The sequence below is a fragment of the Oreochromis niloticus genome, linkage group LG3, assembly GCF_001858045.2.
Source record: "Oreochromis niloticus isolate F11D_XX linkage group LG3, O_niloticus_UMD_NMBU, whole genome shotgun sequence".
NCBI lineage: Eukaryota > Metazoa > Chordata > Actinopteri > Cichliformes > Cichlidae > Oreochromis > Oreochromis niloticus.
Genome location: NC_031967.2, coordinates 35,310,031 through 35,334,737, shown reverse-complemented (window position 1 = coordinate 35,334,737; position 24,707 = coordinate 35,310,031). Strand labels below are relative to the sequence as shown.

Here is a 24,707-nt window from a genome sequence, read left to right as displayed (position 1 = left end):
CAGGTTTTTAATTGCACAGTCCACAAACAGAATCTTGCATAGAGCTCATAAAAAGTTGGACACAGCCTTGCACCACAGGCCTTGGAGTCCTGTCATACTGGTTTCTGATCATGTGTACTGTGGGTGCTGCTGCCACCTGTTGGTTATGTGACAGTGAATCCTAAAGCATTGGTAAATTTGTTGGCATTGCCAGGCATGACAAAATAAGAATGAACAATGAAGGTAGGGTTGGACCTCAAAGAGATACTTTGTGTTTTCTGGGGATCTCCAAAAATGGTTTCCTATCCCAGCAACGGGTATCTGAGTGTCACATCTGATGTAGTGTTGTTGGATTTTAAACATATTGTTCGACAAACTGTGTCTGTTCAGAAGAAAAAACACATGCAAAATAGTATTTACATGTTATTCTTTAAATGTAGATTTTATTCTCAAAATCAACAATTAAAAAAAGATAATACTACTCAACAATGCAGCCCATCGCCTAAAATTATAGTGTAATTGCAGCGCTAGATGGGGTGGATAAAATTAGTGTTTCTGTTCTGGGAGTACTCCAAAGTCAGTGACAAAACAGTGCATGCAGTATAATTGAAACTTTCAGTTGTTGACTCCATGATCTGCTTTACTTACATATATTTTAAAGAAAAAAAGTATGTCATGTGTTTGGGAAATGGACACCATAACTCACTGGGTCTATTATGATGTTTTTTTTTCTAAAATAATTTGTATGACTTAGAGCTAAGAATCAGTGTTGTAACATCACATATGACTTTTCCGTTTTTTCCTCGTTTGAAGGAAATCTTACAGGTGCAAAGATTCCCTTTCTTTTATTTATATTATTTTATTTTTGTATTTATTTTTTAAGCACAGCAGTAGAATTAAAACTCAATTATTCACAACATTAACAGGCAGGGAAGTCACTGTTGATTTAAGTCGTTTTATTACAGACACAGTGCGGACGTTTCCATGTGGTGTTGATCTGTAACAATAAACGGGACAGTCAGACTAAATCAAATGAGGACAAATGAGTCAAACATTTTGATCCAAAGTTTGCCAGAGTACCTTGCCATCATAACAGGTTACAAAGACCTCTTATGAAAAGTAGTACAACTCCTGCAGTTGCCACATTTAAAAATGCCATCAGAACAAATAATGAGATTTTTTCATGACATGGCCTTTCTTCTGCTGGCTTTGGACCTGTGTGAAGAAAACAGACCATAAAATAAACAATTTGATCAAAGCCACCAAAAGGGACGTAACAGTACAGGCACTGAAATCAGCCAATTGTCAAATACAAAAAGGACCAAATCTGGAAACTAAACATTATATTTAGACTTTAAGGGTAAGAACTGGGCTTGTTGTGCAGCAAGAAAGCTGTGTGATGCCACAGTTAGCAAATCTTTTTGCACTTGATCAATGAGTAAACCCACCACCGTCTTTCAAAGGAAATCCTGAATTACCTTCAGTATCACCTGCAATCAAAGGTTTCTTTTTGTCCACCTTTATTTTTCTCACAATCATGTGCAGAGACACAAAACCTGTACAGATAAAACAAAGGTATACACAGGAAAGCTTAAACAATAGAAACAGAAAAAAACACTAGGTTCAAAAGTAGATGTAATAAAAAGACAAAACCAAATACATCAATCAAAAATACTTTTTTTAGTGAATAGATGAATGTAAGTTGTTATGCTTTTTTTTTGATAAATGAAGCATTAAAAACTTTTTATCTTTTTTGCCCCAAAAGATAAATGATTGCATTATGTACATCATGTTATTTAAAATTGTATATCTATAGCATGTATTTCCTGTGAGATGTCACCCTGTGTTGAAGTTCAGACAATTTTAACTTAAATATGTCACGACGGGGTACGCCGGTGTGGTGAAGCGGTGGACCCAAATGCAGACAGGGAAGAAGACGGAGAGGAGACTTGAACCCAAAAGCGAGCTGTTTTATTTAGGCTGGTAAACATGAACAAAGGCAAAAACAGGAGTGGCAACTAAACTGGAACCCATACTGGGAAAACTAAAAGACAACTGTGACAAAACATAGTGACAACTATGAAGACTATGACTGCTCTGATTTCTACGACTCGACGTGGTAACACAGACGCTCTGACAAAGACTGAATGGAACACACAGGCTAAATACACACAAGGGCTGATCGGGGAAGTGGAAACACATGAACATAATGACACCACAGGGGAACTATAAAACTAAGCACACTGAACAAGGGAATACTAGACTTTCAAAATACAACAGGAAACACAGAGACGTTGGCATGACATCACAAACTACACAACATGAAATACGCAGACAAAAAATACATGACAAACTAACTAGAGAAGACCAGAACAGACTTACAGAAGAGCACATAGATGGACCTAAACTACAGGGTGGGCCATTTATATGGATACACTGTAATAAAATGGGAATGGTTGGTGATATTAAAGTCCTGTTTGTGGCACATTAGTATATGTGAGGGGGCAAACTCCTCAAGATGGGTGGTGACCATGGTGGCCATTTAGAAGTCGGCCATCTTGGATACAACTTTTGTTTTTTCAATAGGAAGAGGGCCATGTGACACATCAAACTTATTGGTAATGTCACAAGAAAAACAATGGTGTGCTTGGTTTCAACGTAAGTTTATTCTGTCATGAGTTATTTACAAGTTTCTGACCACTTATAACATGTGTTCAATGTGCTGCCCATTGTGTTGGATTGTCAATGCAACCCTCTTCTCCCACGCGTCACACACCGATAGCAACACAGGCATCAGAAATGCCAGCACAGGCATCCAGTATCCGTAGTTTCAGGTGCTGCACATCTCGTATCTTCACACCATAGACAATTGCCTTCAGATGACCCCAAAGATAAAAGTCTAAGGGGGTCAGATCGGGAGACCTTGGGGGCCATTCAACTGGCCCACGACGACCAATCCACTTTCCAGGAAACTGTTCGTCTAGGAATGCTCGGACCTGGCACCCATAATGTGGTGGTGCACCATCTTGCTGGAAAAACTCAGGGAACGTGCCAGCTTCAGTGCATAAAGAGGGAAACACATCATCATGTAGCAATTTCAAATATCCAGTGGCCTTGAGGTTTCCATTGATGAAGAATGGACCCACTATCGTTGTACCCCATATACCACACCAAACCATCACTGTTGTTGTTCCAACAGTCTTGGAGGGATCCATCCAATGTCAGTTAGTGTCAGACCAATAGCGATGGTTTTGTTTGTTAACTTCACCATTCACATAAAAGTTTGCCTCATCACTGAACAAAATCTTCTGCGTGAACTGAGGGTCCTGTTCCAATTTTTGTTTTGCCCATCCTGCAAATTCTGTGCACCGATCTGGGTCATCCTCACTGAGATGCTGCAGTAGCTGGAGTAGCTAATATCCGTCGAAGGGATGTTCGACTAATGCCACTCTCCAGTGACATGCAGCGAGTGCTATGCTGTGGGCTCTTGCTGAATGAAGCTAGGACAGCCACTGATGTTTCTTCATTAGTGACAGTTTTCTTGCGTCCACATTTTGGCAAATCCAACACTGAACCAGTTTCACGAAACTTAGCAAGCAGTTTGCTGACTGTAGCATGGGAGATGGGTGGTCTCGTAGGGTGTCTTGCATTGAAATCTGCTGCAATGACCCGGTTACTGCGTTCACCAGATATCAACACGATTTCGATCCACTCCTCACGTGTTAACCTCTTCGACATGTCAATGGCTGTGAACCAAGAGAAACTTGTAAATAACTCATGAAAGAATAAAGTTACGTTGAAACCAAGCACACCATTGTTTTTCTTGTGACATTACCAATAAGTTTGATGTGTCACATGGCCCTCTTCCTATTGAAAAAACAAAAGTTGTATCCAAGATGGCCGACTTCCAAATGGCCACCATGGTCACCACCCATCTTGAGGGGTTTGCCCCCTCACATATACTAATGTGCCACAAACAGGACTTTAATATCACCAACCATTCCCATTTTATTACGGTGTATCCATATAAATGGCCCACCCTGTAGAATACACTCAACTAAAAGCTAATAATGCAACACCAGAACTACACATATATTTATAATAAAACACACATTTACAAAAAGCACTCAAATTGCTGTGTCATAGAAACAGCCCCTGACAGAATAATTCCACAATTCACTGTAAATTTCTGACACCAAACCTTTTAGACGACTGAAGTGTGATGTATTGAAAAGGGTCCTCAGAACTGTGGATAAAGATTGTTGATTTACCTTTTGGTGGTCCAAATATCAGAGGTTTGAGTGACACATCACTGCTGTTTCCATCAGAGGTTCGACCCACACTCAAAACAAAGTTTTCTGAGGATGAAAATCTGAATTAGATGAAAATCTGAACATTGTAGCTACAGTCCAGTCGTAAAGAGATAAAGGAGTCAACGTACCATTTGTCTCGAGCCTCCATCTCTTCAGGCTGTTGTCGTAGTCAGCAGACACGTCACACCTGTAGCTTCCATAGTCTTCAGCTGTGACTCTGGACAGATGAAGTCTGATTCGTCCTCCTCTCAGAGCGTCTCTGTCAGTCTGAACTCGTCCTGCAAACTGCTCATCCTGAGATTCAGAGTCCTCCACTCCTCTGATCATTTTAAACAAAATCTTAGTGACGTCTGAGTGGAAAACACACATCATGTCAGCCAGAGACACGTCAGCTTGGAGCTGACTGTCCAGGCTGATGGTGATGTTGTCGTCCTCTTTGGCCTCAAAGACAGTCGGAGTCCTTTTCAAAACAAACGTCCCTGTTGAGAAGACACCACCTCATTATTGTGTGTTCATTTATCATTTTTATTTATTTATTTATTTGAATTTATCAAAAGATAACTGTGTTTAAATGTGAACACTCACAGACAGAGGACGCCAGGCTGAGAAACAGAAGGATCCTGATCATCTTCTCTCTGTGAGAATGAATCAGAGGAAGAACATTTTAATAAATAACTTTTTTTAAAAAGACAATAAAAAGAAAAGTGAAATATTTCACATTTTTCATTAGCTAAAAACCACTGAGTGATTTCCCCACACATACACAGACACAGTTTCTGTGCAGCTAACCAGCACATGAATTAATGTACATCTATGATCCAAACCATGATCATAATTCTGTGCATGTTTCAGCAACAAGATTGAAAATGGTCTGTTGACATCAGAGTGAAGTGTGTTTTTCAGTGTTACTCCAATAACATGTTCAGATGTTTTTAGGCTGAGTTTTCTACCTGTCCTTGCGTTTCTCCGTCTGTGGCAGGTGTCTCTACGAACCATTAGCTCCTCTCTACGAACGCGGAAGAACATGTAAATTTTTCATGTTGACTTTACTGGGTGCGCTAAAGTGACACTGTAATGCACCTGTATTACACGCTCACTGTGTTTCTGCTAGAGGTTTCTTCCTGTTAAAAGGGAGTTTTTCCTTTCCACTGTTGCCAAAACACTTCTCATAGAAGGTCATATAATAGTTGCAGTTTTCTCTGTTTTCTCCAAAAGTTGATTCCGTTCATCTGGACGTGGCGTTTTCAGTGGGAGAAATTTTTCGTCACTCATGCAAGTGACTTCTTCAGTCTCAGCTGACTGCAGGTTTCCCCAATCTTATAAACAGTACAGTACTGTTTGTTTGTTTTTTTTATTTAATATTATTGTAGGGTCTTTGCCTTACAATATAAAGCACCTTGACGTAACTGTTGTCTTGATTTGGTGCTATATTAATGAAACTGAATTGAATTGAAGCTGAACATTAGCGGGGTCGATGGTCAGGAGAAAAATAAATGAGGTCAACACGGCCTCAAAGGGACATGAAGGTCAAGGGATCTGTGTTGGTTTTAAGTTTCCTTATTTATGTTTTTACCGTGTCATGTCGTTAATTCAGATAAACAACAAAAGCAAAGCAACATAATAATAACAATAATAGTAATAGAACTACAATTATTATTATTCCTATTATTATAGCCTAAGCATTAGTGGCACTATAGACACCAGTGTGCCCTGTTTACTTCCTGTTTGCTTTTCCGACGCTGCCTGAAACTGATCATGGTCTGCCCACATACCATACGGTCTTTTTTTAAAAGGCGCCTGCACCAAAAAATAAACAACAAGAGCACACACGTTCACACAGGATGTTTTAAAGTCTACTTACTTGTTTGTAGGAGAGCGACCGGCGATCTGTCCACTTTCTGATTGACTTAATGAGCTGAAAGAAAAAACAACAGCCTGAATGTTTCAGATAAAGAAGAAGTTTCAGCTCACTGTTAAACCTGTCTATTCAGACACGTGACAAACACAAAGTGTCAAAACTGCTAATTCCAGTCACACCCTGCTTTACAGACTGTGAGTAAACATTTACATTACAGTAAAACAGACATGTCATTTTTTTTGGACCTGCTTCTTTACTACCTACACTCAAAGACATTTTAAAGATAAATAAATAAACCCTGCTCATAAAATAACAGGTACATTTATTCAAATGAAATAGGAACACAACAAAACCAACAAGAGAATCAAATGCAAACTCTTGTTGTCACTTCCTCTCTCAGTAGATTTGTATTCAGCTTTACTTTCAAGCCACGAGAACATAAGATAACATGTACTCAGCACTTCTCCTATCAGTGAGGTGAGGCATTTGTGGTAAGTGACCGCTTATTTTTGTTTGTTTCATTTTTTCTTTCAGTTTTAGTTAAAGGTCAATAACTCCGCCCTACCAGTGAACACAGCAGTAAAACTGGATCAGAGCAGCTGACAAACTGTTACGCACTTTATTTGAGTTTTACAGTCTCATCTGTTACTTAGTTTTAGGAGGTTTATTTGTATGAAGTGTTCAAGGATCCAACAACTGTTTAGAAAACTTTGTAAGCAAAATGTGTTCATATAGAGATTTACATTAATGTTATTTATAACTCTGTCTGTAAGAACAGGAGTAATGACAGTTTATAATTGTTGCCCAGCTGGTAGAATTTATGTGTAACCATTACATTCTCAGAAATCAAATTGAAGACATGAAGTTTATGTATTTTATTCTGTGTTGTTTCAACAAAATCCAGGTTCAGGTTACTTTATTTGTAGCCATAGGTAAATTTGTTCTGCAGTCATGAATCCCCCATCCTCACATGCACACTCTTAATACAGCTATAACAGACAACAGTTGAACAGTTGCACGCAGTACACATGACGACGAAGAAAAACAACACAAAACTATAATTTGTATGAGCAATGGATGCTATAACAAAGCTATTTTTTAAACCTTGCTGATTTCCATTTTGGGACCAAAAACCGTCACCCAAAAGGAAGAAACTGAATCTGAGCCGTCAAGTAAAAAACTGAACGAGCCAACAGCTGTAACTGTCAGAGATTAGGAAGGTTCAGCTGTGGTTCACCAATCAGCCTGTTACGCCACCAAAGAAAAACATAAAGCAGATTCAATGCAGGGTAGTTATAAATAAAATCATTGTGGTTTTATCAATGTAGAAACAAGAAAGCCTTCTCAAACATGAGAGAGCTTCTTGTTTTCAGTTTGCTTTAAAAAGAAGCTTTGAATCAATAACTGTTCCAGGATATTTATGACACTGAACACACTCCACAATCTGAATTTCAATAAAAGTGACTTTGGGTGTATCATAGGTTTTTTTTTAAATTAATTATCATACCTTTAGTCTTAGACTTAGTCTTGCTCAACTGAATGCAGGACTAATCACAGCATTTGACAAACTCAGCAAGAACTGGGCCGTGGCTGGATCTATTTTCCTGTAGCAGCCTGAAAGTTGTCTGCATACTTTAAAATGGCCCTATTTTCAAACTTACCCTAACACATATTTGTATACATTTGTATATGGGATAAATGATAAGGGTGAGAGCACAAATCCCTGTCGAGGAGCAGACCTGGTTGGACAGGACCCTATTTACCCGGACACTTTGGGTCATGTTAACTAAAAAGTCAAGAATCCAACGGACAAGATTTTTATTCATGTTCACAACATATGACTACAAAAAGTGGTTCACTAAGAAAACTCAGCTGACCTCAAGCTCAATGCCTCATACCAGACTGTGACCCCACCATCGCAAACCTGCATCTAACCTGACAGTAAAACTAAAACCAGTCCCTGACTCTTTGTCGTGTCTCTGGATTCCCCAGCAAATGACAGCAAATGACTGAAGGCACAGAGAGGAGGGTAAAGGTGTTACAAAAAACTCAGAGAGATGACAATTCATATCTCAGCTTATATTTCATGTTGGGGTTCTTAAATTCACAGTATGGAGCAATTTTTACACACACAAACAGTGAAGGTCACAAACCTGAAACACACAACATACTAGATACTGCTGGATACTCAGTCCCTTATACTGGTGCCTGAGGAGGCTGCAGTCATGTGTACTGTAAGCGCTGCTGTCACCAATTTGCTTTCAAGGTGTTGTGTAATTGCTGATTTAAAATTCCTGTTGGCGTCTGTATGCATGACAAACTGGACCATGAATAGATGCTTTTTGTTTGTACTGATGGAAAATCTGACACGGATACAACCTCAATTTCATCTTCAAATGAAGTTTATTCAAACAATATCTATATTATATCTATATCTAGATAGATAGATAGACTACAGTCAGTGTAGCAGAGGCAGGATTTGATACAGAGGAGCTTGTAATGAAGCACTAGCTTCACTATTGAGCACTATTGAGCTGAGTTTGGGTGGGGTGCTCAGTACTGACATTTCCACACTGTGTCGAGCTTTCTAAGCTAAGATGTTTGGAAGCACTGCTCCAAGGTGTGGGTCAAAACACCCACGTCACGTGACCATGGCTAACTGCGGTATTGGGACTTCACTCAAGTTTAAACAGGTGGTGTACCTGCAGCTTCCAGGCAGGCGAGGCACGGGGAATAACATTTTCTTTTATGAACCAGAGTCTTTTTTTTTTACAGCGCACACACATGTCAGGAATAAAACAATATCTGATCTCATTATTGTTTTTGCTGTGGATTGTAAAGATCAATACAGACTATCCAATCACTGAAATGCAGAGTGTCATTAAATAAATATTGGCATGGAGAGAGACAGAGGTGCTCTGTGCTGTAAATTTATTAAATGATCTGAAAAGAAACTTTCAGTGTCACAATAAAAGAGGCAGACATTTCTCAGTTCTATTTTTCTCTATTGTTCCAACTTTCAGTAGAAAATGCTCTATAAAGTCTGTTGGGAAACCCAGCAGTGACACCTGGTGGTGAAGAAGTTAATTACAGTCACAGGACTTGTTGCCTTTCCAGCTCCGATTTAATTGCTGACTCCGCGGCTTACCGTGCACTGGACATTTCCTTCTACCACACACATACACACCACGCATATACACCCCATGTCCAGCAGGATTTCTATGAATAATAAACTATTTAACCCTGACATCCCTTTTCCTGACCCTGATCCTCTAACAGGAAACAAAGTCCATGCTGTTTCCGCTTCAGCCAGCTGCACTTAATGTTTGAGTTTCCCCCACATACTGCTCAGTCAGAAACTCAAGGACGATTCATCCTGCAGAAAAGCAAAAAAAAAAAAAAAAAATCCATTAATTGCACATGCTCTAATTCGTACTAATTCTCAAGAAAATATTAATATTATTTTTTTATTATTCCAACTGTTGTGACGTGAAATCTCATACATGCAGGTTCAATATGAATAAATCATCATGTACCAGATATGGTTTCCAGAGCAGTAATATATTACTACTACTACTACTACTACTAATAATAATAATGAAGTTGGTCAGAGGGCCCGGTGGCGCCAGTGTCCGGCAGCCTCGCCTCTGTCAGTGCGCCCCAGGGCAGCTGTGGCTACAATGTAGCTTGCCATCACCAGTGTGTGAATGTGTGTGAATGGGTGGATGACTGAATGTGTAAAGCGCTTTGGGGTCCTTAGAGACTAGTAAAGCGCTATACAAATACAAGCCAAGTTTCTTTAACCTCCTTGAACAACCTCTGAATGTGTTTGCTCAGGTTGAAAAGCTGTTGGTCAGTGTGAAATGGACTGTCGCGATTAAACAGTAACAGTAACAGCAGGGCTCAGCCAGGATGACTCAGTTAATCCTGCAGGCGCCTCACCTGCCTGGAAGCAGCAGGTAAGCGAGGCCACCTGGCGAATTGCACCAAAACCGCAATTAACCACCATCACGTGACCTGGGTGTTTCCAAACATACTTTGGAGCCGTGTTTCCAAACACGACACAGTCTCCTTGTTAGTATAGCTTAAGGGAATTTAACCGAGCAAAAATAAATCAAAACCTAAGAGTAAAGTAAACTAAAAACACAAACAAATTCAGAACCACAAAATTAACTAACACTAGAGACTAAATAAAAACCCCGATAGTAAATAAAATCAAATAAAAAAAACCAAAACATTGAAGAATAAGTTTGATCAAAAACCCAAAGTACCTGAAAAATAAGGGGTTAAAGGAATTGAAACCGGTTAAAGCCAGTTAACTTTACACACTATCGGCCAGTTACGACGAATACTGGCATTTGATCGGCCGGTTTGATCAGCAGGACCTGTTATATGTCTCACGCGCACTAGACAAACATTGTGGGTGCGGATGTTTTCGAAAACAGCTTAATTGTAATAGATGACGGCAGTCCCCACAGTCCGCATTACAGTGATGCGCAAACAACACTGACAAAGGCAAACCGAACTCTTCCTCGCGTTAATAACAACAGTTAACCCTTTCGACTACACAGGAATACAAGCACATGGACACGTTGTCTTCCCCGATGTGTAAAAACTGTCTTAAAGTTGCATCTCCAGCGTCAGACCGAAAAATATCATAAAAATAAAATTTTAGCTCATGTATCTGTCATAAAAAATAAGCTTAACAGTGAGTTTGTGATATCTAAATAACCGGAATATCAAGAAAGGCGGAGGAAAAAAGAGGAAAAAAGAAATAAAAACTCAGTCGAATTAAGAATGACTTGATTGGTAGCTGGGAAGGCAACGTTTACAGAGGGCGGGGCTTCACTGCCCCGGCTCACTGAAGACGACAGCGGTATATCTGATAGAGGAAACCGTAGGAGCATGAAGTTTGTTTTTGTGCTCTATTTGTGTGTTTCCTTTTTTTCATTTGTGAGGATGTAGCTCCGTCCTTCACTCGCTCAGCAGCACCAGAGTTTTATTCCCACGGTGCCCTGTCCACAGTCATCGCAGGGTAAGCGGGTAAGCGCTGTTTCTCGGTGATTTCTTGGTCATTTTCACCTGCAGTCTCTTGTACTTCTGCTCTGAAGGACGCTGTCTTTTTATTCATTCATTAAACGGTTGGATCGTCTCAGTAAGGAGAGAAAAAAAAGGACTTGCATCGATTGGCTTGGGGAGGAAAGGATGTGCAACAGGTTTGGATTAAGGATAGAGGTGGAAATATGCTGGCGAGTGAAGGTGGTGTTGAAGAGGTTGGAAGGGGTACTTTGAGGAGAATGAAGAAAAATGAGAGAGAGGTGGGGGAGGAGTGATGGATGACGGTTGGTGATTCAGGAAACGCAAAGTGTTAATAAAGAGGAAGTGAGGGCAGCTGGGAAGGGGATGGAGAGTGGAAGTGCACGTGGCCCAGATGGCAAACCTGTGCAGGTGTGGAGATGTCTGGCAGAGAGAGAGAAAGAGAGCAGTGGAGTTTTTGACCTGACTGTTGAACACAATCACTGAGGGCAAACCAGAACAAATGTGCTGATTTTCCAAGAACAAGGGTGATGTACAGGTGGCTCAAGCTGATGAGCCACACCGTGAAGATATGGGGAAAAGTTGTTGATGATCAGTGAGCAGTAGGCTTCATGCCAAGAAAGAGCTTCTTGTTTGCAGTGATGATGAAGAGGCTGACAGATGAGGTCAGGCACGAGTGTCTGTGGACTGTGATGTTTGCAGACCACATAGTGATCTGTAGTAAGAGTAGAGCAGGTGGAAGAGAGGTGGAGGGATGCTCTGGATAGAAGTTGAATGAAAGCCAGTAGAAGTAAGTCAGTGTGTGTGAATGAGAAGGAGGCGGATGTAACAGTGAAGGTAGATGAGTTTTAAATACCATCCAAAGCGAAAGACGAGAGAAGCGAGGAAGTGCGTGCAGGAAGGGTGGAGTGGGTGGAGACGAGTGTCAGAGGTGATTTGTGGGAGAAGGACCGCAGCTAGAGTGAAACGACATTTTTCTTTACCCCAAATAAATATGCTGTTCTTCCAGCAGCTGTATTCAATAATCGGAGTCAACAAGACCAAAGAAGGAAATGTCCCGTCAGTACAGTAGATAACACATTTCATTCACTTCCTGTTTCCTAAAACTGTACGCGTTGCATTAAAAAGCACACTGCCCTTACCCTTTTGTGTCGACACTGAGATGTGAAGCAAGAACAAGAATTAACTTTAGTAATAATGTGGTTTACAAATTTGCAATAACAATCATGCAGTGAGAAAATAGTCTTTTGTTTATGTACATGCATCTGTTATCCTTTAATATTACAGAAAACAAATACTAATCCTTTTGAGAACTGAGAGGAATCCAGTGTTATGTGAGGGGAGGCGGGGCATGCAAACTCCACAGAGTAAGCCCGAGCTGAGCAGATGGTTTTGTTTTTCAGTTGTTATGGTTTTAAAAATAATTTAGAAGCAGAAATAAAAGAAAAGTCTAAAATTCTGCTGCAGGTTTCTGCTCCTAAAATCTAACTTTGGATTTCTACAGAGTCAAACTAAAGCTGTGGCAGCAGGCTGCTCCTGCTGCTGCTCCTGCTGCTGCTGCTGCTTTCATTTCATTTGCCTGTCAAATCAACACACAGAAGCCTGATGAACTCATGTCTGTGTTATTGATGAGAACACCTGCCTTATGCTACAAAGTGAGTCTGTCTCACCCAGGGTGTCTTCCCCTTATCTGCACTAACACTGCCCACTAGAATAAATGGGTCCTGATTTAGGGATAAGCTGTTTTCCATTTGGGCTACCCTCACCCCCTTCCTGATATCATCCTCCCACTGTACCTGTCGGCGGATGTAACTCACTGTGTGACAGCCTGATGATGATTTTTGAATTGATTACCTCTGACACATACGTCCCAGCTTTCCCAATCTTCATTGCAGCTCAGTTTTGCTTATAATTTAAACATTTTTTCTAAGCATAAAAGTTATTCACTCATCACATGAGGGCCTCAGTGATGACCGATCACTTTGAAATGGGAGACACATTGAACGAAGAGAAGAGAAATGACCGCATCGATCGCATCACATTCATATCGATCTGACACCAATACCAGTGTCGACATGGATACTATTAATATTAATAGTTCGATCTATCTGCTGATCCCTACCATGTACTGGCCACTGACTGATGCCTTTAAAAGGCCATAGTAACATTTTTTTTCTCCCAGAGGCTGAAGGGAATGATGTATTGCACAGCTGTGGTGAGTGACATCATAATAGCTCTGTGGCTGTTTGAGTCTCTACGAACTTGAGAAGCCAAAGCTAGAAAGTGTTGATTTATTTTTGCTTTTCCAAACCTACCTCAAGTGCTTTTTTTGTTTTAATGACTTTTTTTGTAATAATCTTTGTCCTGGAGTTTTCTTTTAAGTTGATGCTAACATGTTACTTTAACAAGAAGGACCTGAAGCACACAGTCAAAGTCGAGCTATATTTCTTTGCAGCGTTTGCTACCTTTGTTGCTTCACACCACACACCAATCCTGTCAGGTCCTGTTAACCTACTGAAATGTGGAATGCATGACCAGGTGATGATAAACAGCTATGCGGGTTAGCCTCCCCTGAAACCACACCCTGAACCTGCTGCTCCATGGTTGCATAAGCAGGATTCTGACTTCTACTGAAGTAAACAGACTAAATATTTGTTTCAGCACCTGGTGACCGAGTTAACGTTACTTCTAACAAGATCATGAACAGGATCAGATGTTGTAATTAGTGAATGAAGTCAGACTGTAGATTTTCCTTCTTCCTGCTGTATTGACTGACCTTTGACCTCATGTGTTGATGACTCCTCACCTCTGTCTCCTCTCACAGGGAGAAGATGATTTGCAGGATCCTGCTGCTCATCATCCTCACCTCATGTGTCTCTGGTTAGTTTACAGCTTCACTTTATGAACTCCAAATAAAGCTCAACAACAGATTTGTTCCAGTTCTCAGTGTGTCTGCTCCTCTCTTTCCCTCTCTGTCTCCTCAACAGGATCATTTGTAGTCAATGTGACACAGACCTCCTATCAGGCAGAGGAGAACCACAACATCACACTGGAGTGGACGTTCACCACCAACCCTGACAACTCCACAAACTCTGCTTCCATCATCTGCCAACAGATGACTAATTATAAAACCTTTGGCTTCTATCATGTGTCCAATGATGTTGAGGTGTCAGAGTCTCAGGATGAAAAGTTTTCAGGACGAGTCCAGAGTGACAAAGACGCCCTCAGAGAAGGACGAATCAGACTTCAACTGTCCAGACTCAGGACTGATGACTCGGGTCTGTACCTGTGTGAGGTGAAAACCGAGTATGATTATGGCTTTGATTATTGTCGACTCAGCATACACGGTAAGAAAGTTAAAGCAGTTCTCCATTCAGACATTCAGAAACCAACAAAGAATATTTGTTTTCCTAAAAAAAACATAATAGGATCTGTTTTTATGCTAAATATACATTTGAATAACAGTTCTTTAAAAATAGCATAAATATATAAAAACAGTACAAATTGTTTTTATAAAGATTCAAAATGAGATGAACTTCCTCCTGCCTTTGCCTTAAAGATCGAAGTAATACAAATGCTCAAAGCATAAAGTCTGCAAATAGCTGTATTTTTTTCTGCCTGAAGGATACTGTGTCTGCATGTCAGAACCTTTAAAGGTATTTTGGGTTTTTTTAAGCTGGACTAAAGAGTAGAAATTATCATTTCCAATGTTTAAGGCACAGGTGTTGAACTCCAGGCCTCGAGAGCCGGTGTCCTGCAGGTTTTAGATGTGTCCTTGATCTAACACAGCTGATTCAAATGGCTAAATTACCTCCTCAACATGTCTTGCAGTTCTCCAGAGGCCTGGTAATGAGCTAATCATTTGATTCAAGTGTGTTGACCCAGGGTGAGATCTAAAACCTGCAGGACACCGGCCCACGAGGCCTGGAGTTCAACACCCAAGGTTAAAGGGGTTATATGTCACTGTACTGATATACAGTTGACTTCTTGGTTCCCTTTAACTTCATATTTATCAATTCTGCTATATAAGAGAGCAGCAGGGCCTGTCAGTAATCTTATTGTTCATCGAGTTCTTTATGCTCCAGTTGTTATCAAAGTTTTTTGTTGTTTCTTTATGATGTTTCAGAACAGGAGCTGCCAACAGCTACCAATGATATCAAAATATTCTCTCTTCATTTTTCTCTCCTTTGCAGCAGCTGCTGTTCCATCAGCACACACCTGGATGCAGAGGACGGTCCTCTACACTGCACTGGGACTGGAACTGACAGCTTTACTTGGCCTTGCAGTTTTACTGGTTAATCGCTTCTGTGCCTTAAGATGTCATACTCGGCTGAGAAGATACAAAAATTTTATTTAAATGTTTAACAGGAGCTTTGTGGTGTCGATTTGCACCAAGAGAAACTAAAAGCAGGGCTAAGAGGGAGCCATGGGAGCCATTTCTATACGGACGAGCCGTCAGAGCATCAGGCAGAAAACCTGAAGTTCAAGAATCCAAGACAGCGTAATGTCTGTTTGAAGTACCAGAAAGCCTCATTGTGATATGAAGTGCATATTATGTGCTCATGTATCACTGCAGAAAGGATGATGATGTAGGTTATGCTCCCATGTGTGTCCTGTATTTCTAAGCTGGACTCATCCTGCCACCAAATGGGAACTTTAAAAAAAACAAAAAACAACTTCTGCTCTCTTCAGTTTGTACAGCCTTTAATCCACCAGAGGATTTAGCCTATAAATACGCTGTTTTCCCATCAGCTGTATTCAGTGGTTAAACTTTAACAAGTGCCTGGAGTCAACAAGACCAAAGAAGGAAATGTGCTGTTATTTAATCCTGACAGTAGGGACTGGACTTTGTTACGGCAGATAACACACCTCATTTGCTTCCTGTTTCCTCAAAGTGTATGTGTTCCTTTAAGGAGCACACTGTCACGACCCTTTTGTTTTTACAAACAACAATAAACTTTATTAATGACGTGGTTTACAGGATTTGCAATAACAAACATGCAGTAAGAAAATAGTCCTTTCTTTATGCACATACAACAGTTGTTATTAGACTTTGGTACATGCACATTCCATAGAGAAAGGTATGAGCTGAGCAGATGGTTCGATTTTTCATTCTCTAAAATTCTGCTGCAGGTTTCTGTAACTTATGGTTTCGACAAACTCCAACTAAACTGCTGCTGCTGCTTTTATTTCATTTCTTTCTCAAATCAACACACACAGGTTGATGAACTCGATTTCTTTGAGCTGGAGTTCGTGAACTGGACGAATTTCATGTCTCATGCCCAATGCTTTCTTCTTGTTTTAAATCCAGTCTAAATTTTGAACTACACTGAGATTTCAAGACGCTGCCTGCAGGACACAAATCATGTCTGGAAACAGATTCTGAGATCAATATGAGATGTTGTTCCTGCATGAAGATACAACATACAGTTCTTTATGCATTATAGAGGAGGAGCATAACAGCAACAAGAACTTCATCAAAATAATTTAGGCATGGATTGATTTGCTTTTATGGGGAAAGAAAAATATCCATGAAAATAAGTATTTTCCTCCACTTATGGAACTAAGTGAAATTCACCCTCTTGGCCAGATGATGGTGCTATAAGCTCACCACTTCACTGTATCCAATCAAATATATTATCATTATTATTATTATTGTTATTATTATCATTATCATTAACATTATTATTATTTTATGGCACTTATTGAAACCAATGTTGCAAACTGCTTCGGTAAAACACCCTAAGCAACACAATAAATATCAAACAAAATGAAAAAGCAACACTAACCAAACCATATCCATGTCAGTTAGGACATGAAAGAATTCCTTGATCTCTCAAAACAAGATAGAGTGGGATTCAAAACAAGTTTAACATTACCATTACTTAAAACAGTAATATGGGGATTAAATGAGAATGTCAAAGATGTAATGAAATTTATAATAAAACAGTAAATGTTTGATCATCGTTTCTTTCTTTACACATCAGGGGAAACAGCTGGAGTTATATAACAGTCAAACCAAGTGTGGCACAAACATAATGAAACAGAAAAACTACAGTTTTCTGTTTTAGATCATAAATTGCTGTCTGACATTTCAAACAGATGTTTTTGGGAGAGAGGTTCATGTCTATAAGTACATCTGAAATGATGTGTCCTCATAGGAAGCAGGTCCTTCAGAAAAAGTCCCCTTAGTCCTGATGGGTTGTCTCTCTGAGGCACTCCCTGCTGGGTTTCGTGGCTTTTTCTCCTTTCCAATAATCATGGAAACTACAGCAGCTACTCCCAGCCCCGGTCCAACGTACAAACTCATGCTTCTCCAGCTCTCTGGAGGACTCAGTGTCGGTCTCTGAGGTTGATCAGCTGCTGTTGTAAAACACACAGAGATATGTGTTGCCATTAAAAAATATATTATGCATCTGTTATGAAAGACAGTAATGCCCTTAATATCCTCAGTGGTGAAATCATATTTAAAGAAGAAAAAAGGAAAAAAATAAAAATAATACAAATACTCCTTAGTAATTTACGTGTGACGCTGAGGTGACGGCTCTCATTACCAGCACCATGATCCACCATGATCTCACACAGGTACAGACCCGAGTCATCAATCCTGAGTCTGGACAGTTGAAGATGCTGACACCTCAACACCATTGGACACATGATAGAAGCCAAAGGTTTTATAATTAGTCATGTGTTGACACATGATGGAAGCAGAGTTTGTGAATCTGTCAGCTGTGGGTGTGAACGTCCACTCCAGTGTGATGTTGTGGTTCTCCCCGTGTTTGCGTGGGTTCCCTCCGGGTACTCCGGCTTCCTCCCACCGTCCAAAGACATTCAGCTTGTGGGGATAGGTTAATTGGATAATCGAAATTGTCACTAGGTGTGAATGTGCGTGTGAATGGTTGTCTGTCCCTGTGTGTTGGCCCTGCGACAGACTGGCGACCTGTCCAGAGCGTACCCCGCCTCTCGCCCTGTGACAGCTGGGATAGGCTCCAGCGCCCCCCGCGACCCTGAAAAGGATAAGCGGAAGCGAATGGATGGATGGATGGATGGATGGATGGATGTTCTGTTTTGTTTCAGTGAGCATTAATTAGACCCAAAATATGCTTAAAATATTGAAATTAAACCCTTGTGATGAACATCTGACTGCAGGGCTCATGGCAAGTTTGGGGGATTTAAAACTTATCTTGGAAATACAACAAATCAACAGTAAGTACTTTAATCAGCATGAAAAAAAAAATCAGTTCACAATTTTGAAACTCAGGAATGACAACAAGCATGCGCAGAACTAAATAATAAATTAACTACTTTTAGTGGTTACAGTGGTGGAGTACTTGTCCCTCGCTTGTTTTGGGTCACGTGATGAAGGCCATGTGCGTTTTGGTATCACTGCAGTATTTGTGAGAGTCTCAACAAGTTTCAGTGACCATCCAAGCCTAATATGCACTGAGGGCTCAGACCTGTTTTGTTTAGTCAGTTTGTTTTGGGAGCAAGGCAGGAATTCAACACCACTCATAGTTGCTACCCTGAGGTCAGCTTTACATGTACCTGCAGCAAAATGTACTTTTAAGGTGGGTTCAATCATCTTTAACATTACTCTGGATGTTTTAAGGAGACCAATCTTGATAAAAATAGATCTCCCCTGTACCACAATCATCTCTTAATGACTATACGATGACTAACAGTGTAGGAAAGGTAACAGTAGATAAAAGTATATGTTGTTAAGTTCTCTTTTTTCCCCTGTCTGGCTGTGATATGAGCCTCGCATTTACAAAAGCGTCAATGTGTTTTAATGCAAAGTTAGGTTTTTTTGTTTTGTTTTTTCAGATAAAGAAAGTCATGACCTTAAAATTGTGAAATAGTCTCTTAATCTTAATCATCTTTAAACACCCAAGAAGGAAACTTTAAAGCTGACTCTTGTGGAAGACTAAAACAATAATTTGATGAAGATTTTGCTTCTCCAAAGAAAACAAATATTACCATTCTGCATATATTTAAGAAAATGGTTCCTCTGTACTGAAATAATTTGAAACTTACCAACAGCTGATCACCACCATGCTTCAGTCTGCGGCTCACTTTCTTCTGTGTGACCTCTGTGGATTTTTATGCTTTGACTCCAGGTGCTGACACGCCCTCGTGGTTTGAACAGCAGAGAGTTCAGACGTGTTTGATTACAGTTCAGATCCTCATGACTTTCAGTGGTAGCACTGTGGTGTCTTAATGTTTTAAATCTAAACAGTGAGCTGACATTCATTATATTTCCTGTCACTCTTATTATGAAATGAAAGGCTTGGACACATTTGGTGATTTACTGCTTTTATTGTGTCATTATAGGATGTCACTAGATTGAAGTGCTACATGCTCATCAGGTGGACTGTGGCTGCTGTCTTTGTTCTGATTCACTGATATGTAGCTGACTTTACAATTTTTTTGCTTGAACAATTTTCTTGGGTTTAGCTGAATTGATGCTGATTCCATCCTAGTGTTGAGCTGCAGGATTGAAAGAGACAGTATACAGTAAGTAGATATAAAGAACTGATACATAATCCAAAACAAATTTCTGTAAAACCTCAGTAAAACCGTAATGTCACACTTTCATTTAATGCAGTAAATCTTTTACAGTTGGACACAAGGTAATCATTGTGAGTATAATGTTGTTTTCCACAGACAGGAAATGGTCTGGGAAAGACTTCAACCCAGGCCCCTACACAGATGGGCTTTAGCCTGCAGTGCACACACTGCTGACTCAACCAGGTGAGCTGTCCTGGCACCTGCTCTGTAAATCATCTGTCCTGAATTCTCCTTCAGCGAAAATTAAAATGCAAAACAGCATTGAATTGCCATACCACTATCATGACATGGCTGTAATAGTCAAATGAAAATGATAAAAGCAGTAAAACAGAGGGAGTTACAGAGACTGGTCAGCTTCTCTGCTTTTTAATCTTTAATCTTTTTCTTATTTTAAAACATGTTGTTTAGCATTAACACAACTGACTGAATGCAGACTACCTAAAGCAGTTATTTAAATTTCTGCTGTTTCTTTTCGAGACACAAACAGTTATATTTAAGTTTCTTCACATATGTACAAATGTAAAAATAAATAAATAAATAAATAAAATAAAAATACAGAGTTCTGTTACAGCTCACAATGTCAATTTACACCACTTCTCAAAATAACATCAAATATACCTTTATGCCTGTGGGGGGGCGTGGTCTGCGGTGCTGCTGCAGGGGAGGTGGATGCACCTGCACGGCATCCGCAATCACGCCTCACCGACATAAAAAGTCTGCACTGGGTCCTGGTTATTGTTGCTGTTGGTGTTTGTGTGTTCGGCTGGCAGAAAAGCGCAGGCCGTGTGGGAACTAGTGAGCTGTCCAGGATGTACTCTGTCTTAGTTAGCCATCACAGATAATATGAAACAAAACTGTGACATTTTGCAGCGCTAAAGTCAACAAATACTTGCGAAAGCTGTGAAGTATATTCTCAGGCTTAAGAACTGCACATAGTATTTTTTTTCCCTTCCGACTCATCTGTAGATAATGTCATAGACAAAATGGTAAACCTTTGTTTATGAGTGCAGACAGTAAGCAGTTAACCCTTTAACTACCCCACCAAGAAAAAAAGCAATGGAAAAAGTCTTATCTGCTCGACCATTTGTTTTCCTAATGGTTTAAGGAGCGGGCATTTTCCAGAGTCTTGAGCTGTGACTCTGTGCAGATGAAGTCTGACTTTTCTTCCTCCCAGAGTGTCTCTATCACACTGAACCCATCCTGCAGACTGTGTGTAGTTATATAACATTTTATCCAACTGGTAAAATAAAAAATCCAGTTGATGAGAGAGATATCCATTTGGATCCGACTGTCCAAACTGATGTTAATGGTCTCCTCCTCCTCCTCTGCCTCTTTGATGTTGGAAATCCTTTTGACAACAAACCTCCCTGTTGAGGAAATGAAGAAAGAACTGTCACAATCAAAACTGAGTCTGGAGAGTTCTCTGTTATGTGTAACTTATCTGCACCATGTTTTCTTGTTGGTTATAGTTAAGTTGTAGGTGTAAAGTTTTTATTCTGATGTGTTATGAACTCTCAGGAAAAGGAAGTGATGCTTCACTTTACTGCAGATAACATGAATATGGGTAATAACGACAGTTTAAACGTGAGTACAGTTCATTCTGTATCAAGTAAAGGTAGTTGAAACTAGAAGGAGTTTCTCGTCCTCCCAGTTAATAAGTCATGACCAGAGGGTGGGCGTGTGGTGATGGCCGTGTATACTGAACACATTTCTGTGTTTAGGGAGATAAGAATAATTTGATATCTCTAATTCACAGCCTTCTTACTGTCAGAAAATGGTGCTAACACACTAAAAAAAAGTGCACATTTTCTTCACACATTTAATCTACAGTGACATATTTTTTCTTTTCTTTTGTAATAGCAACTCAATTAAACATGAATATACTTTGGCTACAGATTATTTAAAGTGCTTCAGGATCTATAAACACTCAAATCATCTGTGTTGATCCAAATGTAATTTCTAAAGATAAACAGATGGAGACTCTGACTATGGTAAAATGTAAACTGCAGCTTCTTTGTAGAAGTGTTTCTACAAATCTCTGAAGACCTAAAGGAACCCAAATGAACAATGTTGCATTTCTTATTGTGCACTTAAACTATTACAGATTTTTGACAACTGTTATTAACTGTGCAAACATGAAACACAAACAGTTTAAACCTCATATCACCTGAATTATTTAAACTATCTGAAAGGACTGTGAACAATACTTGACATTTTTTCTGTAAGTTGAAGATGGAAAAATAAATGCTGACATTTGAAATCGAGATGTAGTCTGAATTATAGATTATGAAAATATCATTGCAGTAAACTCACCTGTAAATCAATCCTTTTACAAACGTGAACCAGAAGAGTTAATGTATTTCTAGTGAAATGCATTAACTTATCCTAACCTCATTAAATTTATTTTCCACATCCTTAGAGTTATTTGTTGGTAAGCTGTTGACAATGTGCAGAGATGATAACAGAGTGTTCACTCTATGTTAAAAATGAAACCACAGAGACTGATGCCAAAATGCCTATCTGTGACAGCATAAAAAGTAATACTGCATATCAACTTGGTGTCTTTGGGCAGTTTGGGCAGACTGAAGATACATAACAGAGCTGGAGGTTGTTTTTTGGAAACAGATACCAACTCAAAGAAGAGGATGCAGCAGGAGTATGTATCTCTCCAGTTGTTTTATGTTAGTATTTATATTTTTAAGTGCAAAGAAAGAACAGAAGATCTATAGTAGGGATTTCTTGGCATGGAACCTTACTTTGTCTCAGTGAAAAACTTTTGATCAGATGTAACTGAATTTTCATGGGGTGTTCTGCAAGGATCTGTTTTAAGACCTTTGTTATTCTTATTATAGATCTTGCCATTACGCCTTATTATTAGTAGTTTTAAAATCTTTTCCTATTATCTGTATGTAGACAATATCCAACTGTACCTCACTTTAAACCTTGTGAATTGGATAAACTATCCATTCTAATGGATTGTCTTAAGGAAATTAATAGTTGGATGGCAAACTATTTTCTGCAGCTTAACGCAGACAGCACTGAGTGTTTAATATTTGCAGCAGAGAGCAAAAAGCCCTAAATGAAACAACACCTGGGTTCTTTCTCATTCACAGTATAAGTTACTGCTCAGAATCTTGAGTTAATGTTTTTTGACTTTATGATTATGAAAATTCCAGTAAAAGCTTATTTAATTCCATCTTAATAAATTGGACTATTTATCTATTTATCCAGTTATTATTTGCTACAGGGTCCAAATTAAGTATCACAGTCATTAAAATGTCAGCAATAAGCCATGGGTCTGCCCCAGGGCCTCCTACTGGTAGGAAATGCCGAAACACTTCACCTAGAAACCTTAGAATAATAAATAATAATAATAATAATAATGGATTGCATTTATATAGCGCTTTTCTAGGCACCCAAAGCGCTTTACAATTCCACTATTCATTCACTCTCACAATCACACACTGGTGGAGACAAGCTAAGTTGTAGCCACAGCTGCCCTGGGGCAGACTGACAGAAGCGAGGCTGCCATATCACGCCATCGGCCCCTCTGGCCAACACCTGTAGGCGGTGTTGCGTCCAGGAGGCATCCTAATCAGATGCCCGAACCAGCTCAACTGTCTCCTTTCGATGTGTAGGATTAGCAACTCTACTCTGAGTCCCTCTTGAATTACTGACCTCACCATATCTTTGAATGAACTCACTTCCCCTGCTTCACAAGAAATGGGATGCAGTAGCAATAGGTCTTATAGAGTTATTATACCAAATTTAAAACATTTAGTTCAATTCATGATCCGTATATAAAGAAGAGGTAAGGAGAGTGGTACACCAGCGAGTCTCTACAGTCATCTATAAATCATTTGTAAATGTCGAGTCCTAGTTTGGGGATGTATTTCAGCCAGTCAGAATTGATGCAATTATGAATGCCGATTCAGATACCTTCAGATTTTGTACACTATGAAATAAAATCTGGGAAAAAAATCAGACTGGCAGATTCTTTAGCATTAAAAGTACAGCTCGATAGAAATGCATACATTGCACACAATCAGTCATGGCTTGACCTCTCCAGAGGATCTCAACCTTGTTGAAGCAGTGTGGGATCATCCTGACAGAAAACAGAAGGCAACCAGCATCAGAAGAAGAGCTTTCACTGTAAAAATCAGGATCATGAACAGGATCAGATGTAATGAGTGAATGAAGTCAGACTGTAGATTTTCCTTCTTCCTGCTGTACTGACTGACCTTTGACCTCATGTGTTGATGACTCCTCACCTCTGTCTCCTCTCACAGGGAGAAGATGATCTGCAGGATCCTGCTGCTCATCATCCTCACCTCATGTGTCTCTGGTTAGTTTACAGCTTCACTTTATGAACTCCAAATAAAGCTCAACAACAGATTTGTTCCAGTTCTCAGTGTGTCTGCTCCTCTCTTTCCCTCTCTGTCTCCTCAACAGGATCATTTGTAGTCAATGTGACACAGACCTGCTATCAGGCAGAGGAGAACCACAACATCACACTGGAGTGGACGTTCACCACCAAACCTGACAGATCAACCAGATCTCTTTCCATCATTTGTTGCCTTATAGCTCGCCATGAACACTTTGTCCTCTATCGTGTCATTCATGGTGTTGAGTTGTCAAAGTCTCAGGATAAAACGTTTTCAGGACGAGTCCAGAGTGACAAAGACGCCCTCAGAGAAGGACGAATCAGACTTCAACTGTCCAGACTCAGGACTGATGACTCGGGTCAGTACCTGTGTGAGGTCAACACTGATTACAGGTTCAGTTCTGCCAGATGCAGAGTCAGTGTTTCTGGTAAGTTATTTATTTCACCTTTTTTAAAGGATTATTATCAGTGTCACACTGAGCAGTAGAGTTGGATGTCTTGAGACCGGTCTTGGTCTCGAGACCGGTCTCGAGACCACTTTTACGTGGTCTTGGTCTCGTCTTGGTCT

The 24,707-nt window shown here is 39.8% G+C and overlaps 2 protein-coding genes and 1 long non-coding RNA gene across 12 annotated transcripts in view; 1 reads left to right on the top strand and 2 right to left on the bottom strand.

The window, feature by feature from the left end:
* Nucleotides 1–24,707, top strand: part of LOC100708740 (butyrophilin-like protein 2) — a 94,673-nt gene that overhangs the window by 65,204 nt on the left and 4,762 nt on the right. For 2 of the 8 annotated variants that reach the window (XM_025902196.1, XM_025902201.1), the window contains exons 1-3: nucleotides 22,282–22,436; nucleotides 24,046–24,100; nucleotides 24,208–24,498. In XM_025902196.1, coding sequence (XP_025757981.1) covers nucleotides 22,401–22,436; nucleotides 24,046–24,100; nucleotides 24,208–24,498 — 382 coding nt within the window. In that variant the 5' untranslated portion in view covers nucleotides 22,282–22,400. Of the gene's footprint in view, nucleotides 1–10,958; nucleotides 11,186–22,267; nucleotides 22,437–24,044; nucleotides 24,101–24,207; nucleotides 24,568–24,707 lie in introns of those variants that run through there. The other 6 variants (XM_025902188.1, XM_019354303.2, XM_025902190.1 and 3 more) reach the window with 6 other exon arrangements.
* Nucleotides 921–6,308, bottom strand: LOC109198942 (uncharacterized). Of its 2 annotated transcripts, XM_019354287.2 has the most exons (8): nucleotides 6,154–6,308; nucleotides 5,243–5,298; nucleotides 4,878–4,927; nucleotides 4,421–4,771; nucleotides 4,251–4,337; nucleotides 1,458–1,535; nucleotides 1,060–1,194; nucleotides 921–976 (listed from the first exon to the last, which is right to left on the bottom strand). In XM_019354287.2, the coding sequence occupies exons 3-7, from the start codon at nucleotides 4,918–4,920 to the stop codon at nucleotides 1,067–1,069; spliced, it is 687 nt and encodes a 228-aa protein (XP_019209832.1). In that variant the 5' UTR covers nucleotides 4,921–4,927; nucleotides 5,243–5,298; nucleotides 6,154–6,308; the 3' UTR covers nucleotides 921–976; nucleotides 1,060–1,066. The 2 variants fall into 2 exon arrangements, with proteins under 2 accessions (XP_019209832.1, XP_019209831.1); XM_019354286.2 differs by lacking the exon at nucleotides 6,154–6,308 and having other exon boundaries at nucleotides 5,243–5,382.
* On the bottom strand, nucleotides 15,759–22,257 carry LOC112843527 (uncharacterized). Of its 2 annotated transcripts, XR_003215945.1 has the most exons (4): nucleotides 22,069–22,247; nucleotides 20,374–21,122; nucleotides 19,222–19,674; nucleotides 15,759–17,550 (listed from the first exon to the last, which is right to left on the bottom strand). It is a non-coding gene; the product is annotated as an uncharacterized LOC112843527 (long non-coding RNA). The 2 variants fall into 2 exon arrangements; XR_003215942.1 differs by having other exon boundaries at nucleotides 19,222–21,122; nucleotides 22,069–22,257.

Excerpts from the sequence above, each read along its gene's own strand:
- LOC109198942 (XM_019354287.2), bottom strand. The coding sequence starts at position 4,920 with ATGATCAGGATCCTTCTGTTTCTCAGCCTGGCGTCCTCTGTCT. Across the intron at positions 1,536-4,250 it reads GATATTTGGACCACCAAAAG|GTTTTGTGTCTCTGCACATG; the intron begins GTAAATCAACAA and ends TTATCTGTACAG. Across the intron at positions 1,195-1,457 it reads GATTGCAGGTGATACTGAAG|GTCCAAAGCCAGCAGAAGAA; the intron begins GTAATTCAGGAT and ends TTCTTCACACAG.